The 20,932-nt window shown below is 45.1% G+C and overlaps 1 protein-coding gene across 1 annotated transcript in view; it reads left to right on the top strand.

The window, feature by feature from the left end:
- The window catches only part of LOC130360954 (uncharacterized), a 102,961-nt gene that overhangs the window by 69,516 nt on the left and 12,513 nt on the right, over positions 1 to 20,932 (top strand). Inside the window, exons 13-17 of the mRNA XM_056563510.1 lie at positions 2,492 to 2,692; positions 2,795 to 2,957; positions 11,815 to 11,964; positions 12,995 to 13,155; positions 15,438 to 15,614. Coding sequence (XP_056419485.1) covers positions 2,492 to 2,692; positions 2,795 to 2,957; positions 11,815 to 11,964; positions 12,995 to 13,155; positions 15,438 to 15,614 — 852 coding nt within the window. The remainder of the gene's footprint in view (positions 1 to 2,491; positions 2,693 to 2,794; positions 2,958 to 11,814; positions 11,965 to 12,994; positions 13,156 to 15,437; positions 15,615 to 20,932) is intronic.

The following is a 20,932-nucleotide window of genomic DNA, read 5'->3' as shown; positions in this document are numbered from 1 at the left end:
AGGTGGATCCTCTTACCTCTGTGTATTATACTCTTTGTGAGCAGAGTCGCATCTGCTATGAAGGACGACAGAGACTCCTTATGCTGTAAGTAAATTAAGTCCTGTGCATGCCATACCAATCACTCCAAGCTATGCCCTCCCATGAATTAATGTTATTTTTAATCATGCTTAGGGTGGGATAAAAACATGGAAAACATAAAAAACAGTGCTCACCTACCCATGATCTCCCGCCAGGACCACTACCCACCATTCAGTGCTTCATGCTCTCCTCTCGACACATAGCAAATGCCCACTAAGCTGCTGGTCACAGAAATAAAATGCTGGTCACAGCAATAAACCCTTGTAGGCAAGAGAGTGTCAAGATGAAAGCAGGAAGTCCTAAGCAGTGGGGACCGGCATCATCAGAACAGCAACAGCAGGGGATCGGCGGCAGATGAGTACTTTTATTTTATTATTATTTTTTTTTATAAAAAATGTAAATCATTCTCTGGACAACCATATTAAAGGGGATGTCCAGAAACAGAAAACTGAACTGATATATTTCCAAAAACAGCACCACACCTGTCGTCAGGTTGCGTGTGGTATTACAACTTGGCTACATTCACTTCAGTGTAACTGAGCTGTAAAACCACACACAACCAGAGGGCAGGTATGATGTTGTTTTTTGGAAGAAATCAGCTCTATTTTTCTAATCTATTTTTCTAATCACCCCTTCAATGAAAAACCAAAAAGAAGTTTGTATATCTAGCTCCCCAGCTGCCTATGAGGAATCCAGCACGGGACTGGCTTTGGCAGTGTGTGTCCTCTGCTAAAGGGGGAGCCATAGATGGCCTGGAATCAGAGATCTACAATTTCCACAAGTATTAGAGGGGTATCAAAGCCTATAAAATTGGAGATCTATCCCTCGATATGGTCTTTAATTTTGATTGGACCCTGGGCAATCAATTTTTAATCTCCACATTAGGTAGACAGCATAGTTTCCCCACATTAGGTAAACAGCAGTGTTCCCCTACTTTAGGTAGACAGCATAGTTCCCCTTCATTAGGTAGACAGCATAGTTCCCCCACATTAGGTAGACAGCATAGTTCCCCCACATTAGGTAGACAGCAAAGTACCCCCACATTAGGTAGACAGCATAGTACCCCCAAATTAGGTAGGTAGACAGCATAGTTCCCTCAAATTAGGTAGGCAGCAGTGTTCCCCCACATTAGGTAGGCAGCATAGTTCCCCCACATTAGTTAGACAGCATAGTTCCCCCACATTAGGTAAACAGCATAGTACCCCCACATTAGTATGCAGCAGTATTCCCCCACATTAGGTAGACAGCATAGTTTTCCCACATTAGGTAGACAGCATAGTTTCCTCACAACAGGTTTGCAGCAGAGTTCCCCCACATTAGGTAGACAGCATAGTATCCCCACATTAGTATGCAGCAGTGTTCCCCCACATTAGGTAGACAGCATAGTTTTCCCACATTAGGTAGACAGCATAGTTCCCTCACTTTAGGTAGATAGCATAGTTTCCTCACATCAGGTTTGCAGCAGTGTTCCCCCACATTAGGTAGACAGCATAGTTTCCTCACATTAGATAGACAGCACACTACCCTACCTGACCGACCAACACACACTAACAGACATACACTTACAGACACACACTACAGACAGATACACTTACAGACACACTCACCTGGCTGTCCGTGGTTTCTTCTCTCCTACGGCATCCAGGACTGACGTGTCACATCGCTGACGTCCTCCTGCGCGGGTCTGCGGAGGAACGTCACATGCGCGAGGTCCTCCGTCAGTCCTGGTCGTAGGCTTACTGTTTTAAAGGCCGCGGTGCTGCTTTAGAACAGTGGGCCGCAGCGCAGAGGCAGGGCTGGCCCTGCCTGGACTGGCGGCTAGCTGCTTTAGTGTGCGGCTAAAGGGCTAGCTGCTTTGGGCCCCCAGGAATGACAGGGCCCAGGCAGCTGGCCCTTTTTCCCCTCATTAAAGATGGACCTGCCTCTAATCAGCTTCATTGGTTAGCAGGTACAGCTCGATACTTTAATACTATCCTTGGTGGTGGTCATCCAGTCAGCTTCATTGTTTACCAGGTACAGCTCAGTACTTAAGTACTATTCTTAGTGGTGCCAAGGTAGTAAGGAAAGAAGAACTTAATATCCCAGGTGCTTCCAGCTCTTTAACATCATGGAGAGATGAGACTGTAGATAACTTCAAACTCCATAGCAAGACCATTTTTATTAGGTGACATAAAAATAACAAAGAGGTAGATGACTCCTTTTAAGGGATTGTCCCTCTTCCTCAGATCAGAAACTGATCATTCTAATCTGAGGAAGAGGGGGATTTTTATGTTACCTAATAAAAATGGTCCTGCAATGGACTTGAAGTTATCTACAGTCTCATCTCTCCCATAAAAAAAGGTCTTGGTCATGTAGGTGACTTTACTTCAATGTAGAATAATGGGGAGAATGACATTCAAATTTCTTTTACAGAAAGAACTACATACTACGGACATGGCTTCAATCGATCCATTTACCTTTGTTCTGTCCATCGTTCTCCTGTTATTGATAAATTTTTTCTATCAAAGGATAAAGCAAAAAGGTCGCAAATTCCCTCCAGGCCCATATCCATTGCCACTGGTTGGAAACATATTCAGCATGAACATGGCCAGACCATATAAATCGTTTCAAAAGGTAATGGCAACAATTTTCAAAAATAATCCAAAAAATTGGTCAATTTGTGTTTTTCTATTTATCTTTAATGTATAAGCATAACTTGGACAAAATTTCTTGCAGTTTGCTGAGCAATATGGCTCAGTGTTCAGCCTACGAATAGGGACAGAGGAGATGGTCATCCTGAGTGGATACGACACGGTTAAAGATGCTCTCATCAACCATGCTGAAGAGTTTGCTGGAAGACCCTGTTGGCCTGTTTATGAAGAATTAAGAAAAGGCCATGGTAACCCAAACTAAGACCATTAGGACATGATCAGAATATAATTTATGGTTATGTCAAGCAAATTTGCTGCACTAAGGAGAACAGATTTGTATAGTTATAGAGGAATATAATATTTATTGTATGGTTATATAGTATATTTTATAGTATACCCCCCTCATCAGTGTTCAAGTCTGTATTGCTATATTTTTGTCTGATCTCCTGACTGTTTCCTCACCATTCCATAGCCTGCTGATTTGGCACCTCTTTGCTTCTCCTGGATTTGACCTCTTGCTTGCCTGACCTGAGTTTATGTTTCTTTGTCTCTAGTTCCTCCTTATTGCCCTGTTTGGTCTGCTGTTTATTTTCCCTATTGTTTGTTTGAGCTTGTTTTCTGACCATTTGAGAGTCACCCAGTTGAGAGTCCATCACTTAGGATGGATTGTTCAGTAGGCAGGGACAGTGGTGTGGGTGAGTTTGATAGTTTCCACTCTTCCCTGGGCAGCATGACACAAAAGCCCAATACGGCCATGTCCCTACTTTATACATTTAAAACCTGCTAACAGGTCATCTGTAATATGAATGGCATATGCATCAGTTTATATAGGTGGAGGGGGAGAGCTGGTCAATACAGTCTGCGCTTCTAATTGCAAGAGGAATTAGGGTGCATGCACACCACGTTTTTGCAATACAGTTCCCGTATCAGGTTTTTGATGAAAAACGGATTCCTGAAAACCTGACTAAACTGTATCAAAACGCGTGTAAACATTTTAACCCAAATATGGTTGAAAACCGTACACCTTTTGAAAAATGATGTCCGGTTGCATCCGTTTTTAAGAAAAAAATAAACGTTTTTAACTTTTCACTCCATTTTGAATAAAGTTTCACTTGTTTGATTGAAATTCCAAGAAAAAAAAACTGTGCAAATTCAAAAATCGTGTGGTGAAAACCGGATGGAACCATACGCACATACGGTTCTCTACGGTTCCCATTGACTCCCATGTTTTAAAAAAACATATACGGTGTTTCACCCGGATCAAAAAACATGGTAGAAAACGGTTTTGGGTATGGGGAAAAAAACTGGCAAAACCATACAGGATGCAAAACTGACACAAGCTGATGCATCTTTTGGCATACAGTTTTCTATAGAGAGTCAATGCATACGGTTTTCAATACGGTTCCGTACGGTTTTCACATTAAAATCGTATACGGGAACTGTATTGCAAAAACGTGATGTGAATGCAGCCTTAGAGAGGTTGTTTGTTGTTATATTATTGCATATATCATTATTTTTTAATGCATTACTCACTTTTCTGATCTTCTGCTGCTGTTCTGATGCTTACCATTTCCTAGCTGATTTCTAATTCCTCATTAGTCACAGTGGTTACCCACCTCAGCTTATGATTGGTTGAGAGGGCAACTCTATTGCGTCTAGACTGAACCAGGGAGTGATTAGTGGGGATCCTGTGAGTTAGAATGGAAGCAATGAGGGGTTGTTGGGTATTGATAAATTTGTTTAAAGTCACTCTTCTCTTCTAAAAATATCCTGCCAAACAACCCACCAACCACAAACAATAGTAGGTTTTTCTACCCATTTGATCTTGAAATTATATGAGCATGAGATGACATCCAACCTTTTTCTATTTTGGACAAGCTCTTTATGTTTCCTCCAGTAAATGTTAAAGGACATCATAGAAGGGCCCTCGTATTTAGAGGCTTTCTCTATGAACCATAGTGGAGAGCTGCTGTGTAAGTGTGTCACCCCAGCCATTGCTACCATACAGTGGGGCTCAAAAGTTTGGGCACCCCAGGTAAAAATGTGTATTAATGTGCATAAAGAAGCCAAGGAAAGATGGAAAAATCTCCAAAACGCATCAAATTACAGATTAGACATTCTTATAATATGTCAACAAAAGTTAGATTTTATTTCCATCATTTACACTTTCAAAATAACAGAAAACCAAAAAATGGCGTCTGCAAAAGTTTGGGCACCCTGCAGAATTTATAACATGCACTGCCCCCTTTGCAAAGCTGAGACCTGCCAGTGCCATGCATTGTTCTCAATCATCATCTGGGAAGACCAGGTAATGTCAATCTCAAAGGTTTTAAATGCAAAGACTCATCTGACCTTGCCCCAACAATCAGCACCATGGGTTCTTCTAAGCAGTTGTCTAGAAATCTGAAACTGAAAATAGTTGACGCTCAAAAAGCTGGAGAAGGCTATAAGAAGATAGCAAAATGTTTTCAGATATCAATATCCTCTGTTCAGAATGTAATTAAGAAATGGCAGTCATCAGGAACAGTGGAAGTTAAAGCAAGATCTGGAAGACCAAGACAGAACAGCTCGCAGGATTGTGAGAAAAACTATTCAAAACCCACGTTTGACTGCACAATCCCTCCAGAAAGATCTGGTAGACACTGGTTTCAACTTTGCAAATTAACATATAGACAAGCCTGATGCATTTTGGAAACGAGTTCTGTGGATCGATGAGGTTAAACTTGAACTTTTTGGCCAGAATGAGCAAAGGTACATTTGGAGAAGAAGGGGAACAGAAATAAATGAAAAGAACCTCTGTCCAACTGTTAAGCATGGCGGTGGATCAATCATGCATTGGGGTTGTATTGCAGCCAGTGGCACAGGGAAAATCTCACGAGTAGAAGGAAAAATAGACTCAATAAAATTTCAGCAAATTTTGGATGCTAACTTGATGCCATCTGTGAAAAAGCTGAAGTTAAAGAGAGGATGCCTTCTACAAATGGATAATGATCCTAAACACAGGCGTAAACTGAAGGTTTTGCCATGGCCTTCACAATCTATGGATAGACCTTAAAAAAGCAGTGCGTGACAGACAGCCCAGAAATCTCAAAGAACTGGAAGACTTTTGTAAGGAAGAATGTGCAAAGATACCTAAAACAAGAATTGAAAGACTCTTGGCTGGCTACAAAAAGCGTTTACAAGCTGTGATACTTGCCAAAGGGGGCAGTACAAGATATTAACTCTGCAGGGTGCCCAAACTTTTGCAGATGCTATTTTTTTGTTTTCTGTTATTTTGAAAGTGTAAATGATGGAAATGAAATCTAACTTTTGTTGACATATTATAAGAATGTCTAATCTGTAATTTCATGCCTTTTAGAGATTTTTCCATCTTTCCTTGGCTTCTTTATGCACATCAATACAAATTTTTACCTGGGGTGCCCAAACTTTTGATCCCCACTGTATGTAGGGCAAGTGTTTGGCAGATCACGACTTTCCCCTGCAAAATCAGATGTTTGTTGTCTATAATAAGAAGACCCCTTGAATACATATCTCTGATTTGCCATGTCAGTTTGAAGAATCCAATAAGAAACCAGGGATATAAAAGAAACCCATCATTTTCAATGACTGTCACGATCACACCCTATCGGTCCAGCCAAGACACTAGAGAGAGTGTGATGGTGCAAGGGTTAAAGCCGCCAGACCTCTGGGTATCCACTACTAGTCCCAGCAAGTCACCAAATTAACCCTTAGATATACGTGTTTCACCCGAGCTGCCTTCAGAAAGGTGAGCTCATATATTTAGAGATCAAAGACCAGAGCTGATTAATTAAACATTTAATCTGATAAAAGCTATCACAGTGCTATGCATAAAAATAAACAAATGACATACAGTTATAAGAATATATATAAGAGTTTAGCAAGACAAGTTCAGAAAGCAAAAATGAAGTTCTTACAGCACGATGATATTAGCAGTCCATGAGAGAGAGTGAGGTTCCAGCTGTTCTTAGGATGGTCTTGTCAGCTTGTTCCACAGCATTGAACTCCCCGAGTCTAGCATTGTTAAATATTATATATCTGCCTTTTATGGAGAGAGACTCCATTCCCCCCTCCCCTCTGATCCCACCAGGGGGTCTTCTCTCTTCCTGGCCCTCTTATCTGGTTGATTATATGATGGGACCAGGGTGCATGACTTCAAAGGAGATGTAAACACACAGCCAGACCCCCCCAATAAAACGCAATACACAAAAGGACACACCGTCTGAATGACCTCTCACCCCCCCCCCCCCCCCCAGGTCTTAGTTTATACAAAGATGCAATTATAAAACACATGTATGTTTCCATAATCAGGCCTTGGGCCTGACACCTCCCCCTTAAGATGGAGACAGAGAGATCTGGCCCTCCAGGCCAATAGATCTGTCTCCCTTAACCATCTATTTCTCTTCTTGATGTATTCCCAGGCAAAGATGGCACTGAAGGGGCCTAGTACCTGATTAAGCTGCCTCCTCCTTTCATCTGAGAGCTGTGGATGGATCTCCACATCCTGAAGGGATCCCTGGCTCTTAGCTTCCTCCACTTGGTCCAGTAGGGGATCACTACCCAGCCCTTCCTCTGGTGCACTGCATACACTGAGTACCCCCTCCTTAGGGTCATAGTATGCCTTTAGCATATTAATGGGGTACTGTCTCTGCCTCTGACCTTTCTCATCAAGAGCAACTACATATGTGGTGGGTTCTAGGCGCTGCAGAATGGGGAAGGGACCCTCCCAGGCGGCCTGCCACTTATTCTGCCTGATGGGGTTCAGAACCATTCCCTTCTGTCAAACTTCAAAGACCCGGTCCCTTGCATTGCGATCATACCCGTACTTCTGCCTGGACTGTGCTGCTGTGAGGTTGTAATGTACCAGCCCAGTCAATGTCTGCATCCTGTCCCTGAATCTCAGAACATACTCCACCACAGAAGTCTCAGGGGCATGTAGCCCCCCTTCCCATTCTCCCCTCACTAAATCTCGGGGTCCCCACACTTTGTGACCATATAATAACTCAAAGGGCGAGAAACCTGTAGATTCTTGGGGTACCACCCTGTAAGCAAATAACAGATGGGGTAAATACTTTCCCCAGTCTCTGCCCTCTGATTCTACAAAGGTATTCAGCATTTGTTTCAAGGTCCCATTGAACCTCTCGCAGAGACCATTTGTTTGGGGGTCGTATGGGCTTGCTACCAAGTGCTGTACATTCACCTTCTTACAGAGATTTTGCATGAGATTGGACATGAACTGTGTGCCCTGATCAGTGAGCATTTCTTTTGGGAACCCCGCACTGCAGAATATACAGATCAGTGCATCTGCCACCTTATCTGCTCGGACAGAGAATAAGGCAACAGCTTCAGGGTACCTAGTTGCATAATCTACAACAGTAAGAATAAATTGTTTCCCTGTGCTGCTGGGAATAGCTAGAGGTCCCACAATATCCACTGCCACTTGTTCAAAGGGTACAGATATGACTGGTAGGGGCACTAGGGGAACACGAGTAACATCCCCAGACTTACCCACCCTCTGGCAGACCCGACAAGATCTACAATAATTGGCAACAGCCAATACCCGGCCAGTAGAAATTGTGTGCCAACCTGGACTTTGTCTTGGCCACTCCCAAATGTCCTGCCAGGGGGGTCTCATGGGCCAACTTCAGCAGCTCTTTCCTGTACGGCCTAGGAACCACTAACTGCCTTTCTCTCTCCTGGGCCCCTAGCATGCCTTTGGAAAGGGACTCCCAGTACAAGATATCATTTTCCCAATATACCCGATGCCCATCTGTGTCCACACCTGTATGTTCAGCACGTTGTCTCAGCCCTTCAAGGGAAGGGTCACTGTGCAGAGCTTCCTGGAAATTCTCATTTCCCTCCCCCCATCTTGGGGCATCAGGGAGCACATTTCCCCCAGGTGAACTAGCATCTCCACCTTCCTCTGCTGGGGCTTGCAAGTCACACAGCTTGCCCTTTGCATCACCATCCTCCCTTCCTGTTAAAGCTGCAGCCCTGGCATGCTGCTGACGCGTTACCGCTGCCACCATTGGTATGCCTCCCTGGGGTTTACCCCCCTCAGTTCCAGACATAACAATACAGGCATCATACACAGGGCTATCACTCCTTCCCTCCTCCTCCTTAGGCTCACAGGATTGGGACATATCACTCACTGCTGGTCCCTCATCCTTAAATGTCACCAGGGGCACACCAACCCCTACCCCTAGCCCATCTCCACTAGGTTTTGGCATTGGCAATGCATTGTCACCACATTTTACAATACACCCCATTCCACTTTTGGAAAACATTACTGGTTCAGTCACAGGTAAACAATTATCAATCCCCTGCACCCCCTCCCAGTTACCACGTTTCACAATGTCTCCCAAAGTCTCGCACAGTACCTCAGAATGAACAGGGCTCTCTCCTAGCCCATCCGGTGTGCAGGTAGTGTCCTCTGGAGCATAATGACAGAGCATCCGACCCAAATCATTCCCCAGCAGAACATTAACAGGGATGTCCTCAGAGACCCCCACCTCCCGCAAACCTTTGCCTGTACCCCAATCCAGTTACACACGGGCCATGGGCACAGCAGGCCGCACACCTCCAATTCCTTTTAAAGCCATGGTTCTTCCAGGGATGATGTCCTCTGTATCCACCACTTCAGGCCGCACCAAGGTAAAGGAGGCTCCAGAATCCCGCAACCCCACTGTCATTCAGTTACCCACAGTTACACTCTGCAGGTTATCCGCTCTTTTCTCCACCGCTCCGGACACCAGAAGAACGGCTGGTGGAGAATTCTTTTTGTTGGGGCAAGTGGCACTCAGGTGCCCAATATTGTTGCATCTGTAACATCGGCGGTTGTCCCCCTGACCCAATGTGGCTCCTGTTGCTTTTGGGAATGATGGCAAGAATTTCCCGGCTGACCTGGTGGTGCTTTGTGGTTGTGTGGCTCCCCTCCAGGTACTTGCTCCAGCTTGTGCAGATCCACGCTTTGCTGCTGGCACCCGGTTGTTGGCAAAGTCATCTCCTAGTTCTGCTGCTTCCGCTGCTGTCTTGGGCTTGCGGTCCAAAATCCACTCTCTGGCTTCAAAGCTCCGTGTTTGGAGAACTGATCCAGGACCATCAAGTCCTCCAGGGCCTCATAGGTAGTGACTTGTAGGCCCCCAGTCCATTGCCTGAATGCAGTCTTTAGCTGACCTGCATGTTCAGTGCAGCTTTCTGTGGCGCTTTGTTGCAAAGTCCTAAATCTTTTCCGCTAAGCCTCTGGAGTCAGATTAAAACTTTTTAGCAGGGCAGATTTGATTGCCTCATAGTCCTGGTCACTTTCAGAGGGAAGCAAAGCAAACACATCCAGAGCTTTCCCTCGCAACCGTGGAGTTAGATATCGTCCCCATTGTTCCTTAGGTAGATGGAACTGCCGGCAAACCTTTTCAAATCCCCTCAGGAACACATCCAGATCACCATCTTTCTCCAACATGGGGAAATGTTCCAAGCAGGGTTTGTTGTCTCCTTGATCCTGCACATCACGAATAAAGCATCCCCTCTCAACCTCAGAACCTCCAGTTCATGCCTTCGCTGGGCCTCTCTTTCTGCCGCCTCTCTCTTTGCAGCTCGTGCCTCTCTTTCTGCGGCTTGTGCCTGGGCCTCTCTTTCTGCGGCTCGTGCCTGCTCCTCTCTCTCAGCAGCTCGTGCCTGGGCCTCTCTTTCTGCCGCTCGTGCCTGGGCCTCTCTCTCTGTGGTTTGGTACTGGAGAAGCAGTTGGAGTTTCATATGGGCATCCACATTCCCATGGTGTTGTAAGGCAGTCCGCATATAAGAGTCCAAGGCCTCATGTGGAGTACTGTCGTGATAGGGAGTAATGTTGCTGTGTTCCCCAGGAGATATCAGTCCTTGGATGGCAGTTCCAGCTGTAGGACTTTGGCACTCAGCTCTTCTGCACGGGCATCATACTCCACAAGATCAGCAATAAGTTGTTCCTTGTTCTTTCCTGCAGTAGGGATGTCCTTTTCTAGGCACATTAGCTCCAGTGCAGGCTTGGACTGCTTGCGATATGCCTCCATATTTCCAAGATGAGACAGAGGAGGTAAAACAGGAGATGGGGAGGACAGAACTGTCTTGCACTCTTTTTGTATGTGTTTTAAACCAGCACTGAGCTCTGTCTTCAGAATTTACACACAAGAATATGTATGCAATTTCTTTTTTGGTGCTAAGATTTCCTTACAGGTAAAATCCAGCAAGCACTAAAAATCTCTAAATATGTCCCGACGCTGCCACCAGTTGTCACGATCACACCCTATCGGTCCAGCCAAGACGCTAGAGAGAGTGAGATGGTGCAAGGGTTAAAGCCGCCAGACCTCTGGGTATCCACTACTAGTCCCAGCAAGTCACCAAATTAACCCTTAGATAAACGTGTTTCACCCGAGCTGCCTTCAGAAAGGTGAGCTCATATATTTAGAGATCAAAGACCAGAGCTGATTAATTAAACATTTTATTTGATAAAAGGTATCACAGTGCTATGCATAAAAATAAACAAATGACATACAGTTATAAGAATATATATAAGAGTTTAGCAAGAGAAGTTCAGAAAGCAAAAATGAAGTTCTTACAGCACGATGATATTAGCAGTCCATGAGAGAGAGTGAGGTTCCAGCTGTTCTTAGGATGGTCTTGTCAGCTTGTTCCACAGCATTGAACTCCCCGAGTCTAGCATTGTTAAATATTATATATCTGCCTTTTTTGGAGAGAGACTCCATTCCCCCCTCCCCTCTGATCCCACCAGGGGGTCTTCTCTCTTCCTGGCCCTCTTATCTGGTTGATTATATGATGGGACCAGTGGGCATGACTTCAAAGGAGATGTATACACACAGCCAGACACCCCCAACAAAATGCAATACACAAAAGGACACACCGTCTGAATGACCTCTCACCCCCCAGGTCTTAGTTTATACATAGATGCAATTATAAAACACATGTATGTTTCCATAATCAGGCCTTGGGCCTGACAATGACCAACTGTCAATGAGTTGTAAAAAAATTGTGGAATATAAAATGTAAATTCTGTGTATGTCTTGCATACAGAAAATTATTGACTTTTTAGCAACCACACAGGTATTATCCTAGCTAATGGCGAAAACTGGAAAGTGATGAGGCGATTTACTGTGTCAACACTGCGAGATTTCGGAATGGGAAAGAAGACGATTGAAGATAAGATTAATGAAGAATGTGGTTACTTGATAAAAAACATCTGCTCCTACCAAGGTAACAATGACAAAGGAGTCATCCTGGTGGCACAAGGTCACTCAAAAAAAATAAAAAAGAAGTGAGAAAAGAAACTTCCCACACTCACCAGTCTTGCATAACACCTGTGATGACTGGTTCTGCCAGAACCCGTAGGGTTAATTCTTTCTAGCCCTGTGGTTTATTCTGTTGCTGGGACTAGGCCTCTGTGCTCTGGGTGTGGTTCAGCTTGCTAAGCCAATTAGAATCCTCCTGCTAGCAGCACAGGGATATATAAGGAAGTCTTTCCCAGTCATGCCTTGCCTGTGAAAGTTCTTGTGACTGTAACTAGCTATCTCTGTACTTATATTGTCTATCTGGCTCTGTGACTTTTTGGCTTGGTTTTTGACTACACTTTGGCTCTCTGCTATTGTAATCTGTTCCCTCCTGGCTTTGGCTCGGCGACTTCGTATTCAGTGTGTGTGTGTGTGTGTGTGTTTAGGTTTATTTCTGTTAGTTTTGTGTGCCTCCAACTGTTCTGACCTTTGTCCATTTTTGTAGTTTATTGTTTTGACCAATGACAGTCCATCACTTATTTAGGAAGGGACCGTCACTGCCTAGGGTGGATACGCAAGTAGGCAAGGACAGAGGGAGTGGGCAAGTCAGGGCTGCACTCTATCCCTGCCCGACGTGACAACAATGAGGAATGTAATCATCAATAAATCCTGTAACAAACGGATAACACCAGACGCAGGGAGGAAATCCGGCTTGAGGCAGTCTCACTAAGACACCCCTGCTGATGACCTCGTGCCGGAATTTCTTTTCTCACTTCTTTTTTATATCTGCAGAGCCTGCATCTCTATGCTTTCCTGGCCCCCCAGTTGGGACCTGATAAACATGATCCCCATTGTTAGGGTTTTGGTTCTTTGTTGGGTCGTGCAGTGTTCGTCCAATTTTGCTTGCTATTGCTGTTCACTCCAAACAAATGTTCATTGTTTGTTGAATAAGTAATGACCATTGGAGAAGAAAGAAATGTTTCTTACCAACCTGACAGATTTTATCTAAATTCCAGGAGAGGCATTCCAGGATGACAAGATAATAAATGCCGCTGTGGCCAATATCATTGTGTCCATTATTCTTGGCCATCGGTTTGACTATCAACATCCATCACTTCAGAGGCTTCTTCAGTTAACTGATGAAAATTTCAAAGTTGCAGGAAGCTCGATGGTCTTTGTAAGTCCATATCTTCTTCCTGTTACTTCTAATTCATGGATGAAATGAGAGTATAACTGTTTAGACCAGACTTGATGGCTCCACACCTATCCATGATTGGGTCTGGTCTTTCAGCTCAACTCCAATAAAGTCAATGGAGAAGAGCTGCAATATTACACGCAACCTGTGCAGCCTTATTTTTGAAAGAATGCCGCCCTATTGGACAACTTTAGCTGGATTCTAGAACAAAAACAAAGGCGCTCCATAGTGTAGATTTCTCAAGCAACACTGGTGGGGGAAGGGGGACAGCAGCTTACCGAAGAAGGTTGTGTACCAGCATACACAACAATGGTGAGCGTGAATAGAGGGAATCCAGCCTGTCTGCAGCCTTCCTGGGCTTAGGTAGAAGATAAATAGAGCGACTTCAGGCGTTATCAGGAGTTCAGCAATATTAAAGATTTTTAACACTCATCGTTGGTCGCCGTAAACTGAGTCCTATATAGGGCCGCTGAATTCCTGAAGTCTCTCTGTTTATCTTAACTTTAGCTGTATGTCACTCTGCACCTTCAGGCCTCTGAAAGGTACTCACCACCTAGATAATAAAAAATATATATGTCTATGATGTATGTTTCTCCCCTCTGCATGGTGTTGATAGATTAGGAATTAGTTAAAGGGGCACTCCCCAGGAAAACATTATTTTTTTTTTAATAAACTGGCACCAGAAAGTTAAAAAGATTTGTAAATTACTTCTCTTTAAAAATATTAACCATTACAGTACTTATCAGATGCTGTATGTTCCAGAGGTAGTTCTTTTCTTTTAAAATTTCCTTTCTGCCTGACAACAGTGCTCTCTGCTGACACCTCTGTCCATTTTAGGAACTGTTCAGAGTAGAAGCAAATCCACAATTCAAAAAGAAAATAACTTCCCCTGGAACATACAGCAGCTGATAAGTACTGGAAGGGTTAAATTTTTAAATAGAAGTAATTTACAAATCTGTTTAACTTTCTGGCACCATTTGATTTAAAAAAAAATATTTTCCAGGGGAGTACCCCTTTTAAGTGCCCCTTTTCTGCAGATTGATGCTGGTGCAGGATTGGCTGTGATGGCAAAGTGTAGACAAGACAATACATACATGAATCAAAACCACTGAGAGGTGAAGTAAATAACATTGATTGTCTGGTGCCAATAGCGCCTGTCAATAGGTGTGATATATTAGGCAGCAAGTGAAGTTGATGTTTAAAGCAAGTAAAATCGTGAAGCGAAAGGACCTGAGCGACTCTGAAAGGGACCAAACAATGATGTCTAGATGACAGTGATGACTTGATCGGAGCATCTCAAAAACGAATGGGGTGTTTCTAGTATGTAGTGGTTAGTACCTACCAAAAATGTTCCACAGAGTTTTAACTGGTAGACTAGTTGAACCTCCTTGACGCAAATCCATTCCTCGGAGGCACCACATCACCATAGGTCACAGGAATTTGCTGCGGTATGGTGGACATGCAGGAACCAAACATGTAACATTTAGGTGCTGTGAAGATTTGACCTGTGAGATGTGAACCTGGAAATAGAAAACTTTATATTACATGTTAAACTCTCTAAAGAAAAGGGAAAGCAATCATCCATTTAGTAACAGGAGTCTAAGCAAGATACTCTGTACCACTGGGGGGTATCTCTACCAAAGTGGATTATCCACAACGGGCTACTCGTTTAAAGAGGACCTGTAGCCAAACCCCCAAAAATTGATAATTAAATAGCTAAGGGTCCCCTAATCAGATAACTTTTTACAGGTTCTTGATACACCCTTCCGTTCCTAAGATATGAGGGTTCATAATTTGTCCGAAAATTTATAGAATCAGTCAGATTGGCATAAACTTACATTTAAATATGGAACAGGATATCAGGTGATGGGAGGGATTATAAAGTCAGGTGGTGTGAATGTTGTACATTAAGGGGCAGGTATGCCTAGTAAACACATCCTGACTGTATAATCCCATCCATCACCTAATAGGCACTCCCATTATTAAAATGAAGTTCACGCCCAACTGACTCATTCAGTTAATTGTCAGACAAACTATAAACCCTCACATCTTGGGAATGGAAAGGCGTATAAAGAAACTGTGAAAAGGAGTGTGATCAGGACACCCATAGCTATTTATTGATAATACAATCTTATTTTTGGGGGTTGGGCAAAAGTCCTCTTAAACAAATACAACAGACTGCTTAGAGGTCCCCAATATAGATCCTTGGGTTTCTATGTCTACTATGTCACATTAACTCAGTCTATTTTTTTAATCTTTAATAGCTTTACAATGCTTTCCCATCCTTGGTACGTTGGCTTCCTGGATGTCACAGGAGCATTCACAAGAACGCAAATGTACTCAACAAGTTTGTCACCGAGACCTTCACAAGCTACAAGAAACAACTAGATGTCAACGACCAGAGGAATCTCATTGAGACCTTCCTGGTGAAACAACAAGAGGTATTGAAGAATGTTCCTTCTTGGTACCTATGTATGACAGACATAAGCTCTATTAGGAGTCTAGAGGGTGGTTGGAGACTCATGTTGGTTCATGTTTTACTAAAAAAAAAAAAGTGCATGAAACTCTTTTCGCTACCAAGTCCAGTTTCACTTTTTGGAATTTCACATTTTAAGAATGTATATATTTCTTTTTTCTTTTGTTGTGGCATGATTGGGGCTTTAGTGTGGTACCACAACTTTTTTTTCACAATTTTTTTGTATCTGTTGTTTGCAAAAACTTCTAGATAAAACTTGTAGATAATACCATTATATGTATGTCTATATATATATATATATAACTCAACGTGTGTGTGTATGTATGTGTGTACGTTCCACAAAAACCTTCAAACGGCTAATGATATTAACATGAAACTTGGCCACATGTTACTTATATGTCAACAACAAACATAGGATAGATAATTTCACCCTTACTTACCCCCATTTGCCAGGGGCGGGGTTTATGTTTAAAGTCCCATACAAGTCTATGGGAAATATATGTTACAGCATAAATTTCATACGGCTGGAGATATTTTGATAATACTTGGTCACATGTTACTTATATGTCCAATTAAAATATAGGATAGTTAATTTAACCCTTAACTACCCCCATTTGTGAGGGTCGGGGTTTTTGTTTAAAGTCCTATGCAAATCAATGGGAAATGTATGTTCCCACATAACTTCTGTACAGCTGGAGATATTTCAATACCTGGTACACATATTACGGGTCAGGATAGGAGGTCGGGATAGGAGGTCGAGTTGGGAGGACGGGTTGGTCAGTTAGGAGGTCGGGATATGAGAACGGGATAGGAGGTCGGGATAGGAGGTGGAGATAGGAGGACGGGATAGAAGGGCAGCATAGGAGATCGAGATAGGAGGTCGGGATAGGAGATTGGGATAGGAGGTCGAGATAGGAGGACGGGATAGGAGGACGGGATAGGAGGTCAGGATCGGAGGTCAGGATAGGAAGTCAAGATAGGAGGACGGGATAGGAGGTTGAGATAGGAGGTCAGGATAGGAGGTGGAGAAAGGAGGACAGGATAGAAGGACGGGATAGGAGATCGAGATAGGAGGGTGGGATAGGAGGTCGAGATAGGAGGACGGGATAGGAGATAGACATAGGAGGACGGATAGGAGGACGGGATAGGAGGTCGGGATAGGAGGTCGGGATAGGAGGTCGGGATAGGAGGTCGAGATAGGAGGTAGAGATAGGAGGCCGAGATAGGAGGACAGATTAGGAGGACGGGATAGGTGGACGGGATAGGAGGACGGGATAGGAGGATAGGATAGGAGGACTGGATAGGAGGTCGGGGTATGAGGACGGGATATGAGGACGGGATATGAGGACGGAATATGGGGTTGGGATATGACAACAATATATGAGGATGGGATTTGAAGTCAAAAGCTTCCTCCTTTGTTGATTTTCCTCCCCAACAAGGATGAGGAAGGAAAAACCCGGGCAACGCCGGGTACACAGCTAGTTTGTTATATACATTGTTTAAAAAATTTGTATATTTTTGGGTGAAATAATAATGTCCCTGCAGTTATTGCCTGTGTGTCTCTGTAAGGAGACCAAATATAGAATGTGAGGTCAGGACAAGGAGGGCTCTGTGCAGGCTCCTGGCTTGTCAATCATCCTGTTGTGTGAGCCGGGAGTTTGTCACAGAGCCTCACTGTACAGGGCCCTGATTGTCCTCAGTGTACAAAGCCCTGCTTGTCTTCAGTGTACAGAACCCTGCTTGTCCTCAGTGTAAAGAGCCATGCTTGTCCTCAGTGTACAGAGCCCTGCTTGTCCTCAGTGTACAGAGCCCTGCTTGTCCTCAGTGTACAGAGCCCTGCTTGTCCTCAGTGTACAGAGCCCTGCTTGTCCTCAGTGTACAGAGCCCTGCTTGTCCACAGTGTACAGAGCCCTGCTTGTCCTCAGTGTACAGAGCCCTGCTTGTCCTCAGTGTAAAGAGCCCTGCTTGTCCTCAGTGTACAGAGCCCCGCTTGTCCTCAGTGTACAGAACCCCACTTGTCCTCAGTGTACAGATCCCAGCTTGTCCTCAATGTACATAGCCCTGCTTGTCCTCAGTGTACAGAGCCCTGCTTGTCCTCAGTGTACAGAGCCCTGCTTGTCCACAGTGTACAGAGGCCTGCTTGTCCTCAGTGTACAGAGCCCTGCTTGTCCTCAGTGTAAAGAGGCATGCTTGTCCTCAGTGTACAGAGCCCCGCTTGTCCTCAGTGTACAGAACCCGCTTGTCCTCAGTGTACAGATCCCCGCTTGTCCTCAGTGTACAGAGCCATGCTTGTCCTCAGTGTAAAGAGCCATGCTTGTCCTCAGTGTACAGAGCCCTGCTTGTCCTCAGTGTACAGAGCCCTGCTTGTCCTCAGTGTACAGAGCCCTGCTTGTCCTCAGTGTACAGAGCCCTGCTTGTCCTCAGTGTACAGAGCCCTGCTTGTCCTCAGTGTACAGAGCCCTGCTTGTCCACAGTGTACAGAGCCCTGCTTGTCCTCAGTGTACAGAGCCCTGCTTGTCCTCAGTGTACAGAGCCCTGCTTGTCCTCAGTGTAAAGAGCCCTGCTTGTCCTCAGTGTACAGAGCCCCGCTTGTCCTCAGTGTACAGAACCCCGCTTGTCCTCAGTGTACAGATCCCAGCTTGTCCTCAATGTACAGAGCCCTGCTTGTCCTCAGTGTACAGAGCCCTGCTTGTCCTCAGTGTACAGAGCCCTGCTTGTCCACAGTGTACAGAGGCCTGCTTGTCCTCAGTGTACAGAGCCCTGCTTGTCCTCAGTGTAAAGAGCCCTGCTTGTCCTCGGTGTACAGAGCCCCGATTGTCCTCAGTGTACAGAACCCTGCTTGTCCTCAGTGCACAAAGCCCCACTTGTCCTCAGTGTACGGAGCCCTGCTTCTCCTCAGTGCACAAAGCCCTGCTTGTCCTCAGTGTACAGAGCCCTACTTGTCCTCAGTGTACAGAGCCCTGCTTGTCCTCAGTGTACAGAACCCTGCTTGTCCTCAGTGCACAGAACCCTGCTTGTCCTTAGTGCACAAAGCCCTGCTTGTTCTCAGTGTACAGAACCCTGCTTGTCCTCAGTGCACAAAGCCCTGCTTGTCCTCAGTGTACAGAGCCCTGCTTGTTCTCAGAGTACAGAACCCTGCTTGTCCTCAGTGTAGAGCCCCGCTTGTCCTCAGTGTACAGAACCCTGCTTGTCCTCAGTGCACAAAGCCCTGCTTGTCCTCAGTGTACAGAGCCCTACTTGTCCTCAGTGTACAGAGCCCTACTTGTCCTCAGTGCACAAAGCCCCACTTGTCCTCAGTGTATGGAGCCCTGCTTCTCCTCAGTGCACAAAGCCCTGCTTGTCCTCAGTGTACAGAGCCCTACTTGTCCTCAGTGTACAGAGCCCTGCTTGTCCTCAGTGTACAGAACCCTGCTTGTCCTCAGTGCACAGAACCCTGCTTGTCCTTAGTGCACAAAGCCCTGCTTGTTCTCAGTGTACAGAACCCTGCTTGTCCTCAGTGCACAAAGCCCTGCTTGTCCTCAGTGTACAGAGCCCTGCTTGTTCTCAGAGTACAGAACCCTGCTTGTCCTCAGTGTACAGAGCCCCGCTTGTCCTCAGTGTACAGAACCCTGCTTGTCCTCAGTGCACAAAGCCCTGCTTGTCCTCAGTGTACAGAGCCCTACTTGTCCTCAGTGTACAGAGCCCTGCTTGTCCTCAGTGTACAGAGCCCTGCCTGTCCTCAGTGTACAGAGCCCGGCCTGTCCTCAGTGTACAGAGCCCTGCTTGTCCTCAGTGTACACAGCCTTGCTTGTCCTCAGTGTTCAGAGCCCTGCTTGTCCTCAGTGTACAGCACCCTGCTTGTCCTCAGTGTTCAGAGCCCTGCTTGTCCTCAGTGTACAGAGCCCTGCTTGTCCTCAGTGCACGGAGCCCTGCTTGTCCTCAGTGTACGGAGCCATGTTTGTTCTCAGAGCACAGAACCTTGCTTGTCCTCAGTGTACAGAGCCCTGCTTGTCCTCAGTGTACAGAGCCCTGCTTGGCATCAGTGCACAGAGCCCTGCTTGTCTTCAGTGCACAGAGCCCTGCTTGTCCTCAGTGTAGGGAGCCATGCTTGATCTCAGAGTACAGAACCTTACTTGTCCTCAGTGTACAGAACCCCGCTTGTCCTCAGTGTAGAGATCCCCGCTTGTCCTCAGTGTACAGAGCCCTGCTTGTCCTCAGTGTACAGAGCCCTGCCTGTCCTCAGTGTACAGAGCCCTGCCTGTCCTCAGTGTACAGAGCCCTGCTTGTCCTCAGTGTACAGAGCCCTGCTTGTCCTCAGTGTAAAGTGCCCTGCTTGTCCTCAGTGTACAGAGCCTTGCTTGTCCTCAGAGTTCAAAGCCCTGCTTGTCCTCAGTGTACAGTGCCCTGCTTGTCCTCAGTGTACAGCGCCCTGCTTGTCCTCAGTGTTCAGAGCCCTGCTTGTCCTCAATGCACAGAGCCCTGCCTGTCCTCAGTGCACAGAGCCCTGCTTGTCCTCAGTGTACAGAGCCCTGCTTGTCCTCAGTGTAGAGCCCTGCTTGTCCTCAGTGTACAGAGCCCTGCTTGTCCTCAGTGTACAGAGCCCTGCTTGTCCTCAGTGTAGAGCCCTGCTTGTCCTCAGTGTACAGAGCCCTGCTTGTCCTCAGTGTACAGAGCCCTGCTTGTCCTCAGTGTACAATTTACCCATTGCCAAGGTCCTTATCAGGTAACATGGGGTTGTGCGATGTTGAAATCATTGTTAAGCATTGTTCAACAAACAAAAACAAGGGACCTTCATAGAAGAACCTTTCAGTATGTGCCAGCTTAGATGCAAGTCACTGTTACTAAACTCTACCGGCACTGCTGTCTTGATGGGTCCTTATTATTTAATCTTTTTCAATGTTTCCTCTAAAATGTTTTAGGTGATGGTGGGTGACATGACTGGCACATTAGGTCGGCAGTTGTCCAAGACCTATCCTGCACAGCTTATATTACTTGAAAGCTGTGATGGAGACATTTTCTAGGGTTTTTTGTTTTTTATTTACATGTAACATGTGACCAAGTATTATCGAAATATCTCCAGCCGTTTGGAAGTTATGCAGTAACATATAATTCCCATAGACTTGTATGAGACTTTAAGCAAAAACCCTGACTCTGGCAAATGGGGGTGAGTAAGGGTTAAATCACCTATTCTATGTTTGTTGTTGACATATAAGTAACATGTATGCCAAGTTTCATGTTAATATCTTCAGCTGTTTGGACGTGATGCTGGAACATTCACACATACATACATACATACATACATAC

Source organism: Hyla sarda, chromosome 3, assembly GCF_029499605.1.
Source record: "Hyla sarda isolate aHylSar1 chromosome 3, aHylSar1.hap1, whole genome shotgun sequence".
Classification (NCBI taxonomy): domain Eukaryota; kingdom Metazoa; phylum Chordata; class Amphibia; order Anura; family Hylidae; genus Hyla; species Hyla sarda.
Note: the sequence above shows the minus strand (reverse complement) of the source record. Positions and strands in the feature narration are given on the sequence as shown.